This window comes from Bactrocera oleae, chromosome 6, assembly GCF_042242935.1.
Source record: "Bactrocera oleae isolate idBacOlea1 chromosome 6, idBacOlea1, whole genome shotgun sequence".
Taxonomy (NCBI): Eukaryota; Metazoa; Arthropoda; class Insecta; order Diptera; family Tephritidae; genus Bactrocera; species Bactrocera oleae.
Window position 1 is genome coordinate 72,288,191 of NC_091540.1, and position 24,846 is coordinate 72,313,036.

The 24,846-nt window shown below is 37.1% G+C and overlaps 1 protein-coding gene across 1 annotated transcript; it reads left to right on the plus strand.

The window, feature by feature from the left end:
* Positions 1 to 8,824: 8,824 nt before the first annotated feature.
* On the plus strand, positions 8,825 to 14,735 carry LOC106623027 (uncharacterized). Its single transcript, XM_036364147.2, has one exon. It carries the CDS (start codon positions 8,825 to 8,827, stop codon positions 13,466 to 13,468), a length of 4,644 nt encoding a protein of 1,547 aa, XP_036220040.2. The 3' UTR covers positions 13,469 to 14,735.
* Positions 14,736 to 24,846: the final 10,111 nt, after the last annotated feature.

A 24,846-nucleotide genomic window follows, 5' to 3' on the forward strand; every position in this document is an offset into this window, starting at 1 on the left:
CAAAGAAGGATGATGCTTACTTACCAAGAACCTTATTTAACCATATACATATACATACATACATATATATTTATATGTTTGTATATAATCTAGCATATTCGCTCAAGATACACACATATTTGCCTGTTACAGTTATAAATCGCTGTGGAGATATGTTTTCAATATTAATTGCTATGAAAATAGTTGATTTCAGAGTCAAGCTAAACGTTTAATAGCAAAAGAAGTTGTCAAAAATATAAGCGTTTAGTCTATTTCAAAATAAGCTTTCGAGGAATTGCAGGATATTTCCAACTGAATTTTGAAACTTCTAAAGTTTGGTTTGAAACTTGTCGAAAGTTTATCATGCAATGCAGTCAAAATCACGTGGGTTTAAATAAAATTTTAGGGCAGATTTTTAGTAATAAAGGGTTATTATTCTCTCTTAAAGGAAAAGGAAAAATAAAGTTCATGAACCAGCATTTATTCGTCTCCAAATTTAGAAGGTATGACATCCGCTATTATGATAAATGAAAAGATAATAATATAATATTTACGAGTTATGCAAGCTAAGGGTGGTTATAAACATTTTAAGAAAGTTTAGTATAAAAGTTTATATTTTTGCATTTCATAAATATTCTTCAGATCTTTACTTTGACACTACCTAAAACAGAAACTATAAATGAAGAATATTAGTGCGCTCGTATAAGCGATGTCAAAGATGTTTTGACTGCGATCAGCTCTATAAACCTTCGTACGGGGGTGACTCTCAATTGTTGTGTGTAAGTGTAGTATTGCGGGTACTTTAAAGCACATTCACATACAAACAAAACTGAAATATATAATGGAAAAGCAAATTGAGTAGAAGGCCTAACCGTGCCATATGCCACAACGTGACATGTCCTGCACGACCGTTAGCCACAAGCCGCAAGCACATCAATCATAAACATAACCGAAAAATGTAAAAGCAAATAACCAGCAGTGAATCGGAGTTAAAATGCGGGCGATAACATAGACACAGGGCCGCGCTCGAAGAACAAACGCTTTCAAAATAGTGCTCACAGGGTCTCATACACAAATGCATATACACCTTTATCTGCACATAAGCATGCAATGTGTGTGTGAGAGTATGTAATTATAAAATAAAATTGTGTTTCAATTGAGGGGGTGATTTGCTGGCGCGCAAGTGTAAGTTTGTTTAAGCATAATTATATGCACATGCCCATAAGACCAAGGGACATGCATACATTCAAACATACATACAATTATACTTGTATGAAGGCAATAATAACGTAGTCATGAGTGTGATGAATGTCGGGTTGTGCGTCAAAAGTGGGATACCTTTCGTCACCACTTTCCCTTTTGCGCATTACACATATTACAGCTTTAGCGCCTTTTCCCCTTTCTGGGTAAGTTTCCTTTTTAAATTCAAAATTCAATGGCTTCTTTTTGACATTTGACAAATGAGAGAGGCGTTGTTGTGGTGGTTGCAAACAACACTTTTTGTTGTGGTAGTGGATCGTGTTCAAAATAGTTCATTTTATAATTGTTTGGTAGTGGATAAAAAGAAATTAGAAATCTAAATTATATAAAACAATATTCAATTTACTATAATTATAAGTGGCACATCATAAAAAACTATAAAGATCAAACCCTTTACTGCTTAATCAAGCTTCACGTTTGTCATACAAACCGGCGGAAGCTTCACTAGTTTATGACTTCAAACTTATGACTTATCATGGCCAAAGACTTGTGCTCGCAAGTTTATGGAAAGCTCGCTGATATTGGATCTTAAGAGGGTTAAAGGTTTTATTGGCTATCTTCAAAGAGGACGCTGTAGGCAGAGGAATGTTTTCACAAAACAGCAGGACATCCACCATTTAAAGCTGACTACACTGCTAATCCGACCATTATGATACTAGGCATGGTCTCCAACAATATTTATGTATCGCAAGGTTGCTTGAGCTCTATAAGCAATATGAAATGGTGACGAACCAAAGCAGTAGGCGCCTTTCAGAGATATGGAAAGTTAATGATGAATTAGTATAGAAAACTATCAAATGTTTTAATGAAACTGTGTATGTAAAACAACAAAAGAAGACTGTTGGATCGAATGCATGATTTCTGAATTATCCGAACGTCCTGGCAATGCAGCACATTTTCATTTAACAATTTTTTAAATAAATATTAAAAAAATTTCGTTTTGAGTGTACCTATGCATATTTAAGTAAATATACATATGCAAATTTGAAAAGAAAGTATTCATCAAAAATGGAAATAAAGCCCTCTTTCTCACCATAAAAACTTTGCCTTTGGAAGGTGTCAATAAATGGCATCATAATCAGTACAAGTGTTTCTTTTACGATCAAACTAGTAACGAATACATATTACACATACTCATAGCTACAGACATACTTACAACTGTGCAAGTTTCTTATACATACACTTGTTATAAAATTTACCCAGCACGAAAATTCATTTATTTCGTTCGGTTTTTGACTTTAAGGACTTAACAAATCTAGAAAGTCGACTTACTTTCGTTTGTAGCTAAGAAGGTTTTCTAAAGGGTTCTTAATGGCTTGAAGTGTTAAGATAAACGCCGAAATACAAACCGACGACCAAAAAGCGAGCTCAAATTTTCAACTCAATAATTAAAAATGTTCCAGTTGGTATGGCTGCTAACCAGTATTCTTTTAAACAATACTCAATCGCTCATTGTTGTGTGTTTGCCTTGCTAAAATGTGGGCGCCAATACCGAACTGCCAAACCACCCTTCGGACAATTTCATAACCCAAAATACCAGAAAACTATTTTACTGTTACTTTCGCCGGCAGCCTTATATGTCAGTCACCCCTTTCCGCTCTCAAGCACAATACATGCTTCAGAAAATTCTGTTGAAGCGAATGTGAACTTGGTTGGAGCTCAATGAAAACGAATATACTCACATATGTATGTATTTACACACATTTATATATATATATATATACATATTTGTAGTAAGTGAAAGTGAAAGTCAATAGAAAACCTTGACCATTCAGTGACCAACCAATGATTTCGAAAGCCACCTATTTGACCAGAATTCCCCAACGGAAAATCGTTCACCTCCGAATGCTGACACTCTCGTTTTCAACTATTTACATATGTATGTATGTATGTGTGAATGCGGGTATGTTAGAATGCCGTGAAAGTAAATATGTGCTTTCACTACGACCAAGTCGGACCGGCGATTTGCGTTGCTGATTGTATAGAGTTCTCTCAAGCACTGTGTGTAGTAGTAATCGTCGCTTACTGTTTTTGCGGTTATTCTCTCAGCGTGCAAATGCTCATATTATTCTATACACACTTCATATCATTCACACTACGTGTATTGAACTGGCATTCTCCCTTTGCTGCGGTGTTTTTGCGCAGGCTCAGAAATGAAAGTGAAAGTGACATTTTACTCATACGCACTTGAACACCTTCGGCACACGAATGCCGACTTTTCTATCCTACACTACGCGCATATGCATCGCTTGCTCATGTATGTATGTATTTGTTCATTCTATAATGATACCGTATAATTTGAAACACTAGCACATTGGTTGATTTGAAAAGTAGTTATGTCAGTGTATTGGTGAGCAAACACTAACTTAGATTCTTCTCTTTTTTAATTGTGCCATTAGAAAGTATTATCATTTCAATGTATAATACGGATGATTCGTGAGTGTGCGAGTAAAATGGAGGAACATTTTCAAACACCTCCCATTAAAATGTTATTGAACTCAATCACAAATATTTTTCTAACGTTTCTAGGTCTTGCTAAAGGTTCTTATTCTCATTAAACTCGCATTGTAAAGTATAAAGAGGCTTTTAGTTTGAGCAGATTTTCTACATGTATTTGGAAACATGTAAGATCATGATCATATTTTAAAGAATATAATCTTATGAAGGTGGGTTTAATTACAGTTCCTCTCAAATGCATTGCAACTTCAAGGTGGAAAGGTTGAATAATTTGTTTGCGAATAACGTTCGCTCAGAATAAATTCACAATGTTCGCAATACCTAGCCAATATTAGGACGACCGAGTTGTTTCTTACCCCTTCTGTTAACTTAAAGCCGAATTCTAAAACAAATAATCTCAAAAAAAAGAAAGTACATACATATAGGCAGTGGCGGATCTATTGTATAATTTCTTTCTGTGGGAGCTTTACCTTCCAACATATTTTTAATATTGATTTTACGTCGTAAATTTATCTGAATTTCAATTAAAATCTCCGATCTTTGGACGAAACTATTAACATATTTTTAAACCTACTAGATAAATATATAAATAATCAGCGTGACGTACTGAGTCGATTTAAATATGCTGAGCACTAATTTTAATAGATGGCGGTCAAACCCTGAAATTCTAAGAGATAGAACTAAACTGCCTAATAAAAAAAGGTTTGACCTCTTATGCGCCCAATTGATGATGATGATATTTGAAAAGGACCTTTGCAACGGCAAGTTCCGGAATACAGTTAATAGCGCAGAAGTCCCGAGGGATCGAATATTTGAACAGTATTTATGTTTTTGGTATTATTTTTTCACATAGTGTTCAGATTCAAATGCTTGGAAGGCATTCCTAATGTGTCGATGTGCTTATGTAGAAGTAAATGTAACCTAGTTGGAGTCAGTTTGCATGTTAATAACTTTATTAGTCATTGACAGCTCGTATGATTTGCTAAGGGTTGTTTGATGGATTAACTATGACTTGCTAAAGTATGACTGGATCTGTCAATTGGGCTTAGCGACTCTAAGGACAGCATCCCATGTAAGGATAAGTGCTGTATAATATTGTAAGACAACAATCAAAAATGGTAACAATAACAAAAAATTAACGGGCGGATGAGGGAGCGTACAGTGCAGTGCATTTATGGATAGTGCGATTGGATAATTGTTGCAACCGATTTGGAAATGCGATTGTTCACAGTTTTGCATTGTTGATTTGCATGTCGCATGAACAAATACTCGAGCATACATACACACATTGATTGTATGTGAAAAGTATGCCCAACTGCGATTATGCTCATTATAATTGGCCTCAGGGCTCAGTTGCGTTTGATGGGCATGCATGTGACATACTTGATGAGCTTCCATCCACACATATTTACATACAAACACGTGCGCAATACGATACAAGATAACTATGCCTCAGAACGTCAAGATGATGTCAAATTAATGCGAAGCATAACTGCTTTTATAAATGCATGTGCGTCTGTGTGGGTAATGATCGCAATTGGTGCACGCAGAACTTGAAGCTGGGAAATTGGAGAAGATGATGAAAGTGAAATTAGTTGAATGCCAAGGCCCACGGCGAACGCACTCGCTGACCAGCCAAGACGGTGAAGCAACACACCCTTAAATATGAATTATGCACATAACGCGCAGTCTTGCTGTCATTTAAACGGCAACAACAATGAGTAAATTGAAAAACTATCGCGTAGAGCATCAAATACTGTGCCTGCAGATTAGGGAGAAAAAACTGGTGGCAACAAAACCAACAACAATAAGTACAACAACCACAACAGGCTCAACACTGTGCAACAGAAAATCGAATGGTAAAAACTGTGAAAGCAAAAAGGGCGGACCAATCAACCGCCTCACGAACACACGCACACACGCACATATACGAACTCTGCGCTAGCGGCGCTGTGACATTGTCGCCTGGTTGCATTGGCGGGCGCACTGCCTTCGTTGCGATTCACTTTTTGAGGCAAATTATATGATTTTCAATATTTTGGGGTGTTTCGAAGTGGTTTTTTGATGAAAAACCATTAAATGTGCGCGCTTCGATGTGTGACTTTGTATGTATGTGTGTGTGGCAGTGGAATTTTATTGTGAAAATCGTGTCGCAATAAAAGTGCAACGTTGGTGAGGGGGTAGTTGTTTGTATGGCCCTGATTATTTGTGTGGTCGTCGATCGCCGATCGGAAATCGGGAAATCGGTGAATTTAACGAAAAAAGTGCCGAAAATTGTGCACTTTTTTGTTGGACGTTTTTCTGCTGCATCATGCACAGAGGCGCCCTGCACAGTACTAAACGGCACGTTCCAAAGGATACAACATCGTTGCGCATGCGCGCTTTTTTCATTCGATTTTTTTCGCGATTCAAACGACCAGCATTTGTTCGATTTATAAATCAAGTTAATAAATATCAATGACTTGACATTTTGTGTGATAACGAAAGTGATTGCTTTTATTTTATGAGAAGAAGAAACGAAAAAATATAAAAAATAGTTCTAGACATCATAAAAACTCTTGATATTACATATGTGTACGTAAGCAAATATTTAAAATTGTGAACTTGGTAAAAAATTATTTTTGCGGACAATTAAAAAAAAAAATTATATTAGCGGAATTATAGTGAATATTTGTACAATCAACTGCCGAATGCGGCTTTAACACTTCTTTGAAGGGTGCCGCGAGATATATATGAATTGTGTATACGATTTTATTTATTTATTTTTTGTGAATATACAAATTAAAAGTAATTGCAGTTAGTTTGCTCTGGCGTTTAACGAATAAGCTCTGATTACCCGCAAATATTAATTCTCTTGATTAATTAAATACTTTTAATTGGAAAAACATTATCAATGTACTATATAGAAATATATTAGGTCAAAATTGGTAATATCCAGCATCTCTTCTTCACTATCTCTATATAGTATTAATTTAGGCATTAGGCCCCTAAACATCCGAAACTCACCAAGTGGGCGGTGCCCACCCATCAGGCGGTGCTGCATTCAGTTGTCTACCAGCCCCTTCACCAAGCAATCGCCCAGTAGTCACTTACATCTTATATTTTCCGTCTTTCCTTCAACCACCCACTTTGGCACCCACCCAAGCAATTACTTGAGGCTGTCGAAAGAGAAGAGTAGTTTGTTTACATTCTTGCCATTTTCATTAGGGCATTTTACGTTCAATTTTCTACTTTTTTCATTTGCGTTTTTTTCTATTTCCTTTTACATTTTACCTTAAACTCATCTGTGGACCTCACTAAAATGTGTGGAGGGAACAAATTCTATATAAAACAAAATAAATACGGCGAATGCAGGAAGAAGGAGATAGCAAGAAACGTGGTGATGCGAAATGAGTGAAGCAGCAATCAGTTACCTATGCATTCCCACAAACAGATCACACACACTTGTGTTATGATATTGTTTTCCACACGGCCTTAGATGCCCTTCTCGACATCATTCGGAGGGGTACCGGGCAAAGCGCTACAATTGCCGCCCAACGCCAACGGCCAACGCAGCCAACTTTAATTCGGCATATCTGCAGCACCACACGGCAGCAGTGACAACAACAACACGCGTAAAAGCTTGCTTCTGGCAAAATAGTGAGCGTTGCTTGGCAAAAACGAAAGTCAAGTCGATCCAGCCAAGCGTGCAGACCACCAAGCAGTTGCTGAGCCAACTACAACTACAACTATATACATACACATACATACATACGTCTTGCTAGTCAACCAATTTCAACCATGGAAACTTAATTTATGTTTTCGGCAGAGTCGAGAATTATTTTCGCTCGTCGGTCCCCCACCACCATCCTCGGTAGTTTCGTGCGACTGCTGGCTTGCATTTCCACTACTTTTTCACTTTTTTCTCAAGAATGAAATTTATTTTGCCTAGTCATGTTGAAGAAAATTTTCATAAGTTTTACATGTACACATGCATACTCACAAGGGCTACAGTCAAAATACTTTGGGTGGCAGTGGTCGGGTGTAATGTGAGGGCGTTCTGTTTGCAAGTCGGCAGCGTAGAAAGGCATGGCAAGACGTGCCAACTCACCCAATTCAAAGAAGATACGAGTATATGAAATAAGAAAAATTTGTATTCCTTAAATCGGATGACTTTGTATAATATTTTGCATTTTGTTGTTGCTGTCACTGCCGCCACTCAAAGCTGTGTCAGTGCGTGTGTATGAGTATGTGTATTGTTGCTTTGGTTATCATGACTTTGTGTGCAGCGGTATTGGTGGGGATACGGTGGAAATTATGTATAATGGAAAATTTTTCATAGAATTTGCAGGAAAATGAGAAAAAGAAACAATATCAGGAAAAATGAAAACACTAGCTCAACACAAACGCCAAATGTGGTGTGTGTGTGATCATATTTGTAATTATGTTAGTAACTGTTTTTGAGTGTGCATGTGCTGTTTGTTGGCCGATTCGTCCAAATAATGCTTTAAGCTGCCAACAAAATTGAACTGCTTGGACGGTTGTACAAAGTTTATGTAGATAAATAGTTGGAATTTTCGACTCCACCAACTATATTGCCCGCAAGTAAGACCTGAAGTCGCTTAAAGACTATTTATGAACTAATGAAATACACAGCTACAACTGACGCGAAGCGAAATCTTTCAAATAAAATTATTGGCTTTGGAGTTCCTGGATGAAACAAAAAGAGATATTCAGAAAAGTGAAATACAATATATTTGTTAATTTTTTCAATTTAATTGGGGATTGAAGTTCGTTAAAATTTAAGTTAATTCCACTAAGATTAGTTATGAGCGAAAATTTGCATTAAGCATCTATAAATTAGGATTATTGGTTACTAAATTAGAAAACTAAAATATTTATAAATTCTTAAACTTAAATTCTTGGACCCCTAATTCCAAAGCATATCTGCTTTAAAAATATTTCCGTTTCACAAGTTCATAATTTTTGTTGTAGAACGCATGCACTCCCATATTTATTCCGATGCGTAAAGTTTATAAATTATACTCGCACGTTGCATTAATTATGAAACACGTTTGATTCTTTCTTAATAAATATAGTTTTTCCATTTTTTTCTTTTCTTCATTTCGCTTCAACAGTAATAACAAAAATGGCCGCTTCTATTTATGCCACCCCACCGCCAGACTTAAGCAGCGAGGACACTGCACTTTCAGACGTCTCCAATGCATCCTCGCTAAATAATCGCAGCAGCAGCAATAGTAATAGTAACGTAACAACCAACAACAACAACAGCACGAGTTGTAATAACACAACCACAAGCAACAACAACACAACAAATTCAAACCCAGTAGCAAATATACAAAAGCGCTCCATCACCGAAGTTCCAGCAAGCAGTGAGAGCCAAGCGAGTCAAGCGAGCCCAGCCAACCCACACACGCCGAAACAGAGTAGAAGCGTGTCCCCAAAAACCTCTAATGGCGGAAGCATTACAAGTGCCGTAATTACACTGGAGGAGCCCGTTGATAGTACAATACGAGATGAGGGGACACCAGAAGATGACGCCGAAATGTCAACGACACCACTCGCCGATGATGGCGCATCAGCGGCTGCAATGGCCGCTATGACGGCAGCCGCTAATGCAGCAGCCATGCAACTACAATTCTTGGAGGCAATAAACGATGCTGCGAAAAAACGACGCAAACAGAACAATCCCAGTAGGGTTGGTGCACAGGCTGCAGCCGCAGCCGCAGCAGCGGCGGCACTAAGTTTAAATGAGGGCAGTGACGGCGCACTAATCAATGCGGCTGCAGAAGCCATAATGGCAGATAAGGACCAATTCGGAGCAAGCAGCATGATACCGACCACACTGCCAATCGATTACGACGACAAATTATCGAAAATGTTTTTACCAAAATCAATAGAGCAGTTGAAGGAAACGTTTGAACTGATGCAACAAAAGCAACAAAGATTTGGAAACATATCACCAGACACTGAAGCGGCTGGACGCGAAGAAAGTCTTTCCTCGCCACAATTGGTAAAACCTAAAACAGAAATCGTCTCGGAAATAAAAACAGGAAGTTATGAGCTGGGAATGCGCGACGAATGTCCACCGAAGTCACACGCACTGGAGGAAGAGCTGGGAAATCCTTATCAGACTTTTTGCAAAACATGTGGCGAAAACTTCGAAACCGAATTTAAACTGGGATTACATATGTTACAAGAACATCAGAATGATGAGACCGAACATGCGAGTATTAACCGTGCCATAGATGTGGGTCAACAAAAGGCAGAGCTCATACCATACGACATGCTATCCACAGTAAATGTTAAAATGGAACGTCCTGACTATGAGAGTTCCACCTCACCGCCGGCTGTCACTGCAGCCGGAAGTCAAAATGAAAACCATAGCACAAATCTTCTATCTAACGGCAAAGAGCCATGGCTGAACACTATGCCGGGCATGGGATTTCCTTTTCCGCCTGAGGCTGCAGCTGCAGCAGCACTCTCTGCCAGCGGCTATTTGCCGTTATTAGGTATGCCCGGATTTCCCACAGTTGATGGATTGAATCGTCCGCCGATTCGTATATTTAATCCCGAAGCCTATTGCGATCTTTGCAATAAGGAATTCTGCAACAAATATTTTCTCAAGACACATAGAGCAAACAAGCATGGCATTTACGATCCAGCCGGTTCTGCTGGTGGCGAGGGTGGAGCCAGTACTACTGGGGGAAATATGAGCGCCATGACCCAGATGTTGCAGATGCAAATGCAGCAACAGCAACAACAACAATCTATGCAACAAATGCAACAGAAGCAGCAAATGGCGTTGGAGGAATCACAAAAGCAACAAATTAGTTCACAACAAGCCAACAACGGAGCATCCTCTCAACAAGTGACTCCGCCTGCACCCCCGCCAGTGTACTGCGACGTTTGCTCAAAACGTTTTACCAATGTATTCGCCATGCGCCGTCATCGCGCCAAAGCACACGATCAGCCGCGCAGCAGCCCCGGCGAACCGACTATTCCCACTCCACCGCCACTGCAGTCAAGCGTGCAAATATCGAAATCAGACACACAGACCCCAGTTGCTCAAACTGAATCGAAACATGAATTGTCTAATATAAATTCACCAATAGATCCCGAAGCTAAGCAATTTCAGATGCCCGATGGTTTCCGACAAGACTTCACACTTGAACAAGAAGAAGTGGCTTTCACGCCGCAGCCTCGTAAGCTTTCACCACAATCGCAACAGCAGGCACGCGATGCCAATTTCTCACACGATAAGTTGCGGCGTTTGGGCGTGGTTAATCCGGAAGCATTTTGTGAAATTTGTTGCAAGGAATATTGCAACAAGTACTTCCTGCGTACACATAAGTGGAAGCGGCATGGTATATTTGTACCTCCAGATGATCTTAAGGACGAACAACTTCAGCTTGCGCAAAAGATGCCATGGCCTTTTATGGGTCTACCAGGTATGCCGTTAAATTTGATGATGGCTAATGACAAAGCGCTCATGGCTCAACGCATGTTTGCCGCGGCCACTTCGTCCGTTTCCACCACGTCCAATATTGGCGCCGACGATGCTCCTCAGCATATAGCTAAACGCATTAAGCTTGAACAAGATGAGGAAGAGGTTTCAAGAGGAAATGATGAAAACCAGGAAAACAAATGTTTATCCGGTCGTCAATCGGCTGAACAACCACAACAACAAACGGGTACGCACAGTGTGGCGTCTACTCCAGAACCGCAAAAGATTTTAGCTGAATCCTATAATTCGGGTGCAAATATGCCAACTAGTCCCGAGACCGCTGTTGGCCTGCAAAATTTACAAAAACTGCAATCTATGATACAACAACTGAACGACTTGAATGGCAAACGTACGATTGGTTGTCACATCTGTGGCCGCGATATGGAGAATCAATATGTACTACAAGTTCATATGATGACCGATCATGCCGGCCTATTGGAAGGTAGCAGCACACTACCACTTAACTTTCAGCAGCATCTCTTTCAGCAACAGCAACAAATGCAAGCACAGCAGCAGCAACAAGTCCTTAAGCATTCGCCCTCCGGTTCCCCTGGCGTTATACCTTCGCTCAACGAAATGCGCTGCAATCAGTGCGATCGTGATTTTGCCAATATACAAGAATTCAAACAACATATCGCCGAAGTTCATCTATTACCCGGAAGTCCGTTACGGGACGGTTTTGCAACACCCGAACGTCCCATAAACCCGAACGCGGCATCTATGGGCTCACGTCCACCCTACACCATAACGCCAACTAGTAGCTATTGCGAAATTTGCAATAAGGAGCTGTGTAACAAATATTTCATGAAGACACACATGCAACGTATGCACGGCATTGAAATCGAGAACGGCGCACAAATCGGTGGCGTTGTGTGTAACATTTGCAACAAAGAGCTCTGCAGCAAATACTTTTTGCGCGTACACAAACAAAACACGCACGGCATTGTCGACGAGGGCGCTCCATTGCCACAACCTAGGCAAAATGGGCTAAACTTTGATTCGCAACAACAACAACAACAACAGCAACCGCAACTAACGTCAGTAGAAACTGATCTCAACCGCGGTCTCAACATGAGCCCTTTCGGTAGTGGCAACTCCGGTGACTCTAAGTCGGATTACGCGAACTACACGGAGATCTGTGTGATTTGTACACGTCGATTCCGCAGTGCAAAGTGGCTGCGTGCACATTTGCAAAGCGACCATGGCACAGCAGGTATTGAGAAACTACGCGAATTGGAACAACAATACGGTCCTTTAAGCAAGTCCTCCAGCCCTACGCTCAAAATACCAAATAGCTCAGCTAATACAAGTTCTAATGCAAACAATATGAATACTGCAACTGGAGCGTTAACAAACCCAGCGAATCTTGCTCAAGCCCTACAAAACCTGAATGCACAGCATCTGCTCGGTAACATGCCCAAGAATACCTTGCCGGGCATGTTTGGAACTGCAACAGAACAAACGCACTCTACACCACGTGTACAAGAATACCAATGCTCCATTTGTCCCTTCACCTCTCCATACTATGCATTCCTCTTCATACACGAGCGTTCGCATACGCTGCTCGGTGGTGCTGGAGATTTTAACGCAACTGCTTCAGGGCAATTAATACCCGGCAGTAGCATTAAAGACAAAACAAATGGCAGTACTGAGACCAAATCGAAGTCAGACTCCACCAATACAGCAATGTTGGACAAATCTACATTACTGTCCGTGGCACAGACCAATAACATGACAACGATGGAGTGCGGACGCGTCGAACCTACTAATCTGTCCACACGATCGGCCACACCATCTGGTAGTACAGGTAAATCAAAATCAACTAAAGAGAATCAGGCACAACGCAACTCAAAGCAAATAGAAGCAAAGGATGGTCGCAAGGAGGTTGTAACTACCAAGGCCTTCGCGCACATCAAGTTGGAGAAAACACGCACAATCGCGACTTCACCCATATCCACCAGCACCGCTACCACCTTCGCTCAGGTCGCACTCAATGATTTAGCGGAGAAATGTGGAAAAGTGGCATCTTATGCGGTGCCGAAGGGCGTGACAGGCGACGGTCCGGAAGACGGTGAACCTCAAATGCAAGCTTTTGTGTTGGAAATACAGAATGAGCGTGAAATGGACACAATGGCAGGCGGTGCCTGCGCTGCAGATAGTGCTGAGGAGTCCAGTAACAGGTTTGTGCCAGCTATAGTTTATTTGCCCGTTAGAAAACGCATCTCAGGGCCTGTAACGGTGTCCTTCAACTTGACACCAGCCTAGAGCGCTGGAGCTTATGACTAAGGCCCTTTCCTTGAACAAATTGTTGCTAGATTGTTGCGTATATGTTGTTAACAGATTTCAACAAAATAACCGTTCGGAAAGTTTAATCCATTCTTGAACTAATCGCGTTTAGTTTATCAATGTTTTCTGCATCAAGTTAAAATATTGCTAACTAACCAAAAAGACTGAATGCGCTTTTAAATGAGAATCACTCGAAGAAACAGAATTTACAAGGTTTATAAATAATTTGTCTCATTAGAATTTGTTGAAATCAATTGAATTATATATACCAACATCTGGCAAAATTAGGCACAAGTGACTCGGGCTTAGTACTAAGCATTCGGTGATGACAAAAATCAAAAGTTCCTAAAATGAAATCAAAATTTTTTTTATAGAAATTAACAAAAATTTAGCGGAAATGCAAATTCTATACGTACATACATACATATATAATTAAATCGAGGTTCTGCAACTTTAGTAAGCACAACACAGTCACAATTGCAGTCTAGCTAAATTTACACTTAATTATATACATACAGGATTGAATACAAATATAGGCATGCGAAGAAAAAAGTTTAGTGTGTGAGACATTGTTCCGTGAGGCGAAAGTGTCTGCAATATAAAACAAACATTTAGAATTATGCTTAAGCATGTAGTTTTGAAATTATGAATACCAAAATAACAGATACATACAAACATCCATTCATATACATATACATACATATGCATGAAATCCACAAAGGGAAAGGCTTTGCTCAAAAACATAAAAGTTTCAGTCAAACTATGAATTTACTCTTAATAATATTAACAACTAGTTACAAAACATTAGTTATCGATCGAAGCTTAAATACACTTTGTATAAGATAGTAACATAACACAAGTACATACACACAAACAATGAATACGTACATACCATACATATTTGCCAAACGTACCACATTCGATAACAGTACTTGCACAAGTACATAGTATATAATATAAATACACATATAGTGTTAACCCAATGAATGCACTGTATATACAAATTTCCACACAAATACAACTGCACACACATATACGAGTAAATAAGGTAAATCAAAACAGGACAAGAACGTTTTCTCAGGGCAAAAGTACAATTTACTTGGTACTTTCCATTAAAAATTAACAAATAATTATTACTTAAAAGAGTAGTAGTAATTAAATATATATACATATATAAAGTAATAAAAACACAAACGAACACAACCACGAAACATGTGGCGGCTTGAGAAAAGTTTAGTTAAAAGCGAGTAGAAATAAAAATAAAAATAAAAATATTAAATACCGCATGACTACCTCATATAACTAATAACAATAAGATTGCCAGGTAAATCTGCAAGCCATTCATTTGTGCAGACTTTTAGTAGAAATTACCTCAAAGTAGAAAAATCAAACGAATCGGGAACGTTTTCATTATTTGAAGAATCGTTGGGATCGTCGGAAGTTGTATGTGCTTATGTAATTGTCGTATTTAATTTTAATTTTTACTTAAATTATATGAAATTCTTTTACTTTGTACTGGAAAACAAAGAAGCGAAAAATGTTCCAAAATCCACATACAATTTACAAATAAGCTGGTCTGCAAGAGAAGTAAAAGGTTGGGCTCGTGGACGTTTCCATACTAATTATGTACCGTTATTAGATAATGACAGTGATTTTATACTGCAAATCGAAAAAAGTATATAAATAACATAGTATATTTGGTAGTTAAGTTAGACAGTTCACAAAATTGAGATTTCCAGGGTAAGTGCTTCGCTCTGCTTTGGAATATTATTTTCAACATGATACAAGTATATGATTCATATAGATCTTTGCATAACGGTACGAGCCCAGTTTAGTCTAGTCAACGTATTTTATACAAACAGTCTTGCTGATAGCTTAAAGCTTAGTGGACTTTAGCCATAAGCCTTAACGAAAAGTCAAAAATATATAACAATAGGTTAGCCATACAAGTATATAACGGCAAAGTTGCGACTTTCATTGTTGCGAGGGCATATCATATGTATATTAATTTTCTAGCATTTAAGGTGATTTTGCGATGTGCACCCGCAGCAATGAAGTGTTGCACCTTACAAAAATAAAAATAAATCTACAAAACTTAAGTAAATAACAAAATAAATTTGCGAAAACTGAAAAAAACCGAAACCAACACATACATATACGTATGTGAATCGAACAGTACAACGGCAGTTGCTATTTTTGTGAAATTTTTTAAGTATTTTAAAAAGCTGCGTGCCTTTTAGCGATTGCCGATTCTTACTGCTTTTACTTTAATTTTGTCAAAAATTATATAATTACTGTAATTATTTAATAAATAGAAATATTTTTAAGAATTTAAATTAATTTATGATTTTAATTTCAATTAGAATATTATTTCAAGTGTAAAATTATAGCTATAAAAATTTCAGAAGCCAAATAAATTTATTTGTTACAATTATTTTCATTGCTTCTTTCTTTCATTTTCGATTCTCATTTTTTCAGCATATTTTTATTATTAAATTTTGTGTTAACAGTTGCCAAGAAAAAGTTTTTTTTTAATTTATGATATTTTTCTTTAAACATACCTTTTTATACATATGTACATAAACCCTTTAATTTCACATATTTTTGTTGCTAATTAAAAACCCGGAGAACATATTATTACATAATCAAAACAAATAGAAGTAAGCTCTTTACAATGAAATGGTGTTAATTCGATATTTGTCTTGTAGACGCGTGTTAAGCACACTTTCCCAAGCATTCATTTCACTATTGCTTAGCTAAACAACTCGCTCCGTCGCCCGATTTCCCCTACCTTCGCACTTTCAATTTGGTTTTTTATTTCCGTTTTTTAAGTAACCCTCCAGCTGACTTTAGAGCATTCCATTGATACCCTACTGTGCAAATACTCGTGCTATTTAACCCAGCGTCAACAAACTCTCTCCCCTCCCTCTTTTGCACAGACTAACCCACAGCATTGAGTGCCGTGCAACACCGACGGGTATTGATTTCCACTAAAACTCAAACAATTACACATATATATTTCTTATCCCAATAAATTGTGTGTTATCTCCGACATTTCTATGATTATTGTCACCCGATAGCAATGGCACAATCAAGACGGTTAGGGAGAGAAATACGCACACAACTTTTCTGTGATATATCCTTAAAAAATGTATAAGTAGGCAAGCCGCTGTTCAAGTCATTTTTAAACATTTTTTACCAGTAGTGATATGTAGTCTTGTTGTCGAAGTAAGTGACAAAATTAACACTTATTTGCTGCTGAGCAAGTTGACAGTTTTATTGATTTCTGACTTTGCAACATGCCTTAGGGCGTCATTTAATTAAGAGACTGTGCCGCAAGAGACACTTACAGTATGTGTGAGAAGATTCTCATGTGAGGCAGAAGACTAATATTATTGGATTATACTTTAATTGAATTCAATGACAATTTGGTCCCTTAGAAACCGGGCTATGCAGCTATTCATGCTCCACACAATGCTTATTCGAAAACAGCTTACAGTTTATAATTTGTAATGGGTTATTGTCTCTTAATTGAGTTCGCATTAGAGTTCGTAATAGATAGGTAATTGTTCATGGTTTATATTCAAGGCCTAAATTGCATATTAATCATTTGGTCTTAATTGATATTTTATTTCTTCGAATCGGTTTGATGAAAGATTATCATAAATAACTTTGATTCTATGGACTATAAATTTAATTCCTGAAGATAATGAATTGAATTGAAAAATGTTGCGAAAGAGTTCAACATTAATTATTCGACGGAATCGTAAATGGATTTCAATCAAAATTGGTATTTTATTAAGTTCTATTATAGGTCACAGACTCACTTAGTTTTATTACTAGCATATAAATATATGACTTCACGTCAGCTAAACTTGTATTAAAATCATCTTCAAATGAGATATAACCAGAGAATCGCAATCCATTATTTTAGGGATATAATAAGGTTTGGATCAAAGTCTAGATCAATTTCATTCATATTCCCACACAATTTTAAGAAAAGTTGTTCATTTAATTTTATTAAAGTATCACAAATTTTGTCAGGTGGAAAGTCGGAAATTATTATACAGGCTATATTGGGGACAGAGAAAGGGAAAGGCTGATTGAGTTGTTATAACATTTCTGAGGTATACAACTCACACATTGTTCGGCATAAGATTTGTTAGAATAACGGAAGTCATCACTCGTATATGTGGTATTTGTTGGGGTAATTCGTAGACTAAATTCACATATTTTCGGCATTAAACTATAGTAGGTATATCCAATATTATACGTGTAGTTATTTTTGCTAAGATAGCATACATATTGCCTAATATTAATAAATTAATATATAGGGCATAAGGCTAACTGGAAGTTTGAAAATCTTATATCAGGTATATGAAAGATAGGAGTAGTATTGACCCGATTTTATCTATTTTTAGCAATACAACAAACTATAAACAGAATAAAATGCTACCTGAGTTTTATCAAGGTACCGCACATGACATCATGACATATCACATTGAAAGTCATTTGTACATATAACAGTGTTGCAATTCTCTTTGTGTCGTAAATAGACGTCCGTCTGTCTGAAAGTAGCTTATGATATTTTCAGCAAAATATAGTAACAAAATAGAAAATAAAACAGTTGCCTTCCGGCTTAAAAACGTCCCCCACTTTTGTTTCGCGCATTTTACTTTTTAATGAAAAAACTCCCTTCCTATTCCACTCCCGCTGTGATTGCGATAGTATTTCTGTGAAAATCATTAAAAAAAAGAAAACAATAGAGCGCAGTACAAAATAGTCAAAAAACGTTACAAAATAAAAAATGCATCTGCATTTTTGATTCGACCCTCAAAATGCCAAAATACTGGAAAAAAGTCAGCCGGAAAATGCAGACCACCACATGACCGCACAACTGGCAGCATTCAAATACACAGTTATGCCACGCGCTGGATCCTCTGCACATATGTACACACTCGTACATACACACATCTATGTATACTGAAGTATGTGCGCAAGTAACAAGGGACACGGGAAGTAAAAAACGGCACGGTCAAACAACTCTATTCAAATTTATGCGCGCGTGTGTTTGTTCATCATTATTAGAGTATCAGCTACATTTAACAATAATGAGAAATCCAGACACACATACGAGTATTTACACGCCCGCGTTGAAGCAAATGCTGAAAATTTACGGCAGCTGCTGTTTGATTTTTTTAAAAAACGATAATGAAAGCAGAAAATCGGGAAAAATTAATTTCGATCTACATCCATACAGCCGCATGCCTTTTGTGTATGTGAGCACATGAGTGGAAAAGAAGTAATAATGCTTGTGTCCTCTTAAAAACTTACACATGATTTATGCCAAATTTCTTTGTAATTATAAAAACAGGAATTTCGCTCGTCGGTCAGTTTCAGAGCGATAAGCGCGTGAATCCTGCTATAGCTGCCAATCGATGGGCATGGATGGACGCTAGCTCATTTCAATACATTTCAATAATTTCTTAAAGATTTGAACCAGGAATATTGGTTTTCTTATTTCTTTAAAAAATACTTTTGAAGTGATGCAAAATATTTTTGAAAAATTTGCTAGTTTGGGTGGATTTTTGAATTCGCCCTCAACTTGACTTTACACTATTCCATAGCAACAGCTGCAGAGGACAATGTCTGTCGTATTTGGCAAGTACTTTTCGCTATTTTTGGATACTCTCTGTCATCACGCTAGCCCCGTTTGAACGCGTTGATTTTCGCAGACTTACTTTCACTTTTGTTGAAGTGAGAAAATTAAGGAAAAGTCCTGCCGGCGGCACAACAATTATATATCACGTGTCGCACGCACCATGCCGCCACTCGTCACTGTGCGAAATTCAGACATATATACATACCTATGTATTTATGTGTGTATACAGCCGCCAATATGCAAATGAAATAGATATGCATGTACTTGCAGTCAGTGAGGCATGCAAATTTTCATTGATTCAAGCAGTAAGTTGCGTCGTGGCAGCCGCCAAGGGCATATTTATGAGTCGGTGCGAGCATAGAATTCAAGGACATTTGATACTTTTCAAAATCTTTCATTCAGCGGCTTTGATTGCCGGCAGTGTTTCCTCTCACATTTTTCATTTTTATTACGTTTTTTCCTTTTTTGGGTTTTTTTTCTCTTTTTGAATAATGCACTTTCAACATAAAATTTCCTGCCAACGACTAGTTTTCACCCTCCACGGCGAATTACATCAGCTCTTGCCATGTTTGCACCAATGTGCTTGAGTGATCATAATTCACGAAAGGTATTTAATAAATGGCAAGAACGAAAAGAAATAACTAAATCGTCAATGCACCGTCGATATTTTAATTTTGTGTCGAATTGATGGCAATTTATAATAAATTCTGTATTGCTCACAGCCGCTTTGCAGACCAATTGGTTTGTCGTGCATTGACAAAGTTTAATCTGCATTTTTATTGCTGTCATTTGGGTGCATTTGCATGCAGGATTCATATTATCGGCCAGCTCCGCCATGCTCACTTCCACACATACGTGCACTCACGGTATCCTGTGCGGCAAGAGGGGTGCAAAAAATCGAACGAAAGGAAATATTCAAAGTGCATAGAACGGTATTTGAATTTGCATGTTTAAAAGTACAATTTTCCGAGCAACTCCGGACACCGCGCACCAGTCTCCCTTATCCCATTTTAATAATGCCTCTTTTGCATGTGTTGTCGCATAATGTTTTTGGCAGAAAAATAAATAAGAAAACCAGTGAAAAATGAAAAATGCAATTTAGCAGCAATTGTGCGCGAGAGGAAGGTGAAGTACATGAATCCCTATTTTTATGCCAAGCGGATTTTACAGGCAGAAGGTAAAAATCCACTCAGCACCCTCATATGTGGAACGAATGCATCGGCGGAATATTGATTTTGTGCCTTGACAAAAATCGTACTGAGAAGTAAGGAGAGGACATTTGAGGCGCACAGCCTATCAGCTTTTCCATCGTTAAACTCGATATACGGTTGTAAATTTATATAGTATTGCTATCTATAAATGCTATGCAAATTTTACCGTTACGTCATTATGTTAATAACATTAAATCATGCATTTGACAGTTGTGGCGCGCCGAGGGCGTAAAGGCGTTTGCATGTGTATGTGTATGTGGCGGCACATTCACGCAACAATAACGGAGCGATTGCATGTAGTGAAAAACTGCCATAAAAATGCGAATTTTCGCAAATGCAACAATTACATTTGAAGGAAGCAAAAAGTTGTTGTAAAGTCTTCGACCCCTATTAAATACATTTGTAAAACGGTATATCCCGGTATGTGAAGGAGGGCGAAGGAGACAAGAATGCGAAAAATACAGTATGGCAAAATCAATTTGGTACAAATAACTTTAGTTCATTCATTATATATATACATATATATTGTATATGTGTACGTACCTGTAGGTATGTTTTCCATTAATATTGCTTCTGCTCATCTCAATATTAATTTGCGTATATCGGAAGACGCTTCTGATCGAATTAACCATAACGGCATAATTTTAGATGTGTAAAGAGCTTTTCAAGGGTGCTTTTGACTAATATTTTTTGTTTTTAATTTTGGAAATACTTATTTCATGAATTAATTTGTAGGATTTGCAAGTGAATTTTTGTCATATTTTATTTCTTGACCCTGGTTTTGTAATTTTAGTGTCTTAAGTGATTTTATAAAAATTTTTATGATGAAGGCATACAACTGAAGTGGTAAAATATACAAGAGAAGATTTGAGTATAGATTATAAGAGAGTTTAAGATGAAAAGGAAATTATTCGAAACGGCATTAATCACAAGTACGAGTACCTTTTTAAGAGCAAAAAATCAAAAGGCTTCAATCCAATTCGGGATGGCCACCAAACCAAAACTAGTAGACTATATAAGTTATATTAAACAACACAAACAAAATTATTAAAAGAAAATTATGTTTACATATTTGTATTTATTTAACACTATTAAAATTGTAATGTGTATGGTATTAATTTACAAATATACATACTATATACACATATATAAAACTACCCACATATACCATATTGACGTATGTGTTTGTAAGTAAATAAGTAATTACCGAATAAGCGAAATGTGAGAGAGCAAAAATCAAAATACAATTTTATTATTGAAAATTATGAAAACATTTTTTATTTTGAATATTTCATAAAAACTTAATATCCAAAAAGGTGAAACAAAATTTAAATAAAATAAATTTTAAAATATGTGACTATAAAGAACATATTTGAAACTAAATGTTCGCGTGCATTTGTATTTATACATACATATATTAGCGATAAAATCTGTTTTGAAGAGCAAAAATCAAAAATCAAAACTTATAAAATATATTTATTAACTCTTACAGTTACGTATTTATATTCACATTTATGTAAGTAAAGTCTCCACACAATTTAAAAATGTCTATCAGTTGCGCATTATTTCGTGAACTTTTTGTTCAATTTTCAGCACTTATCATTGATATCTTTGTGGTCCACCAGGTGACCACTTAATCTGCCACAATCTTTACTCATACAATATTAGCATTGCAGAGATTTTTTACAGCCAAGCACGCACACAATCGCGACCACATATACACTTTCATTTTCAACGGCCCCTGTATACATTTCAAATTCATTTTCCTCTTCCACTGCTCACTCTGCTTAAGAGTCATAGCGCGAAATTAGGCGTACTGTCTCGGCTACTTGCTCTCACACAGACCTTACTTGCTAATTCAGCCAATGACTTGTTTTCGGTTCATTCTTTATATCATTTTTCATTTATATTACATTGTATTTTGTTGGTTTTCTTCCTATTTACCCTTAGCCGGACTTTTCTGGGTTTCGCACAAAAACCTAAACCAACCTAAGAAGATTTGCCACACACTTTCATTGCAACATCTTCGAATAGCGGTAATATTTGTTTGTGTGTCTCAGAGGGCCTTTTAACCTAATCCTATTGTTTGGTCTGGAAAATATTTGAAATGTGAAATTTGAGTAAAATATGACAAACAAATAAAAATTGAGGCTGTCACCATAACACCATAAATGATAACAATCCGCTTGCTATAAACAGCTTATATTTTCCGATTTTGATTTGTGCGAATTCCATAACATAGTCCAACAGAATTGTATATTCGTATCAATACCAAATTCCATTTCCATTACATTTTGTGACAATAACACCACTACTGGTTTTTTACTAAGGTCAACAAGAGCACTTATAGCTTTGGTCAACTATAAGCAGATCGAACTACAAGCTTTAGATGTTTTTATTTAACATTAAAGATTCTTATAGAATCTTGCTGATTTTTGCAAAGTGGGAGCGTTTCTAATTGCGACTTTTTCTTGACTTGTTTGTCTTATTCGTGGATACCTACTTGATCAGGGAATATGATGTGAAAAACACCTTCTTGCATTTACGAAGGCTTTCTGTAACCTTTTTAGAAGGATGGTGAAATAGTAATTAGTAGTCACTCCGCCAAGGCCTTGGTGCTCGGGTATCTGCGACAAATGCCAGAATTACTTCTCCATTCCCAAAATCACTAAGACCATCTCGTTTAAAGTAATATCCAAACCTCCATTGTAATGTAGATTGCCCACAAGGCTGATTCCTCGTTTCATATAATTGCTGTATTTCTAGGGGTGATAGATAGTGAACTTTCATATTTATGTCTATAAATATACAATAAATCAAAAAACTATATATAATGCTTAACTAGTCTGCTGATCAACATGACACATGCATTTACAAATATACATACATATGTATATGCAATATTTATCCAACAAGGCAGACTAACGTCCACCCACACTCATTTCCGCTTCCATAGTGACAGATATTAACACGCCAAAATCACTTGCCTGAAGAGGCCAAACAATCAATACAACATTTTCAGTTTTCGTTACGTCCGTTTTGACAGTTTTTACATTGAATTAATAAAGTCAATATTTGATACCGAAATATAGAAAAGTTTTTCATCGAAGAAAATCCTCCTATAACATTTGCCAAACCCGAATGCATGACAAAATGTGCACACACACACCGCTGCGATATTATGTAGATGTATTCAAAGAAATTCAAGCACACGTTTCATAACCACGGCCCCCATCTGCTTACCTTCCCACCTACCTAGCTTTAATGAGAGAAAATATGTATGTATACAAAAGAAAGCAAAGAAATGAAACTCTCTTTTGCGTTTGTGTGTGTAGGTGTACAAATATATGTGTGTTTGTGAGGGTATGCAATTGACAGTTTTATGCATGCGTCAAATCTTCAGATATTATTTACTTTCAATTGTGGGGTTATGTCATCTTCCACTCAAACTTACCAGCGCAGACAGGGGGGCGGGGGGACAGCAGATAATCCCACCAACACTTCGAGCAATATACAAAGGCACCTTTCCTCAAAACTGTTTTTTCTAGTCGGTTGAGTAAGAGCTTAAGTGCGTTTGAAAGTTCACGCAGGTATACACACACATGTTCTCGTTAATATCTACATATGTATGTGTGTGCTGAATGAAAATTTGCCTCTGTTTGTGGCTGTCAGACAAGTGGAAACTTGTGCAAATAGCATACAATTTCTAAAGTGTTCAGTAGTCTCGGCTGACAGGGCGATACCAAAAATTAGTGAATACATATGTATGTACATATGGTACTTGTATATATATATATATTTATATGTATGTACATTCACGCATTCCTTGTAAGTATACATGTACTTGAAGCTGCTGCTGGGCGAGTGAGTGAAAATATATGTATGTATGTAGATTGCTAACCCAACTTTTTGCTGGAAAATCTGTGCTGGATGCCAATATGACAGATGCGTACAATGGGGAATACATGTTAATTGACCTCAAGGCGTGCGGAGTATTATGAAAGTTTAACACTTTTAGGGTAGCAAAGAAAATTGGATATGACTTTTGTTTTTCAAAATTATCAAAAAAATCATGGAAAGAATGTTGACCCCGAAAAATAGATATAAGACGTATACTATAACAAATTCTTATTACAAAAGGGCACTTATATACGTACATATATAGAAATGTTCCATACTTGAGAGATATATTGTTGAAACCTGGTAAAACTGTTCTCTTCATATTACAATCATAGATCTAGATTTGTTGTTCTTGATTCCTTTCTACTATCTAAGACAGTTTTTCTCAAAAACAAAAGGCTATCCTTGATCTATTTGTCCTCAAACTAAAAAAAAATTATGTGTAATTGAATAATTTGGTTTATGGCTTCACATAGCCCTCTACTTTTCAAAAAACAAAACAGTAATTAAATTTAACTTAGGTAACTGTGGCCTCTTCGGTGTGACTACTTTGCTCGTTCTCTTTTCCTGTGTACATATGTATG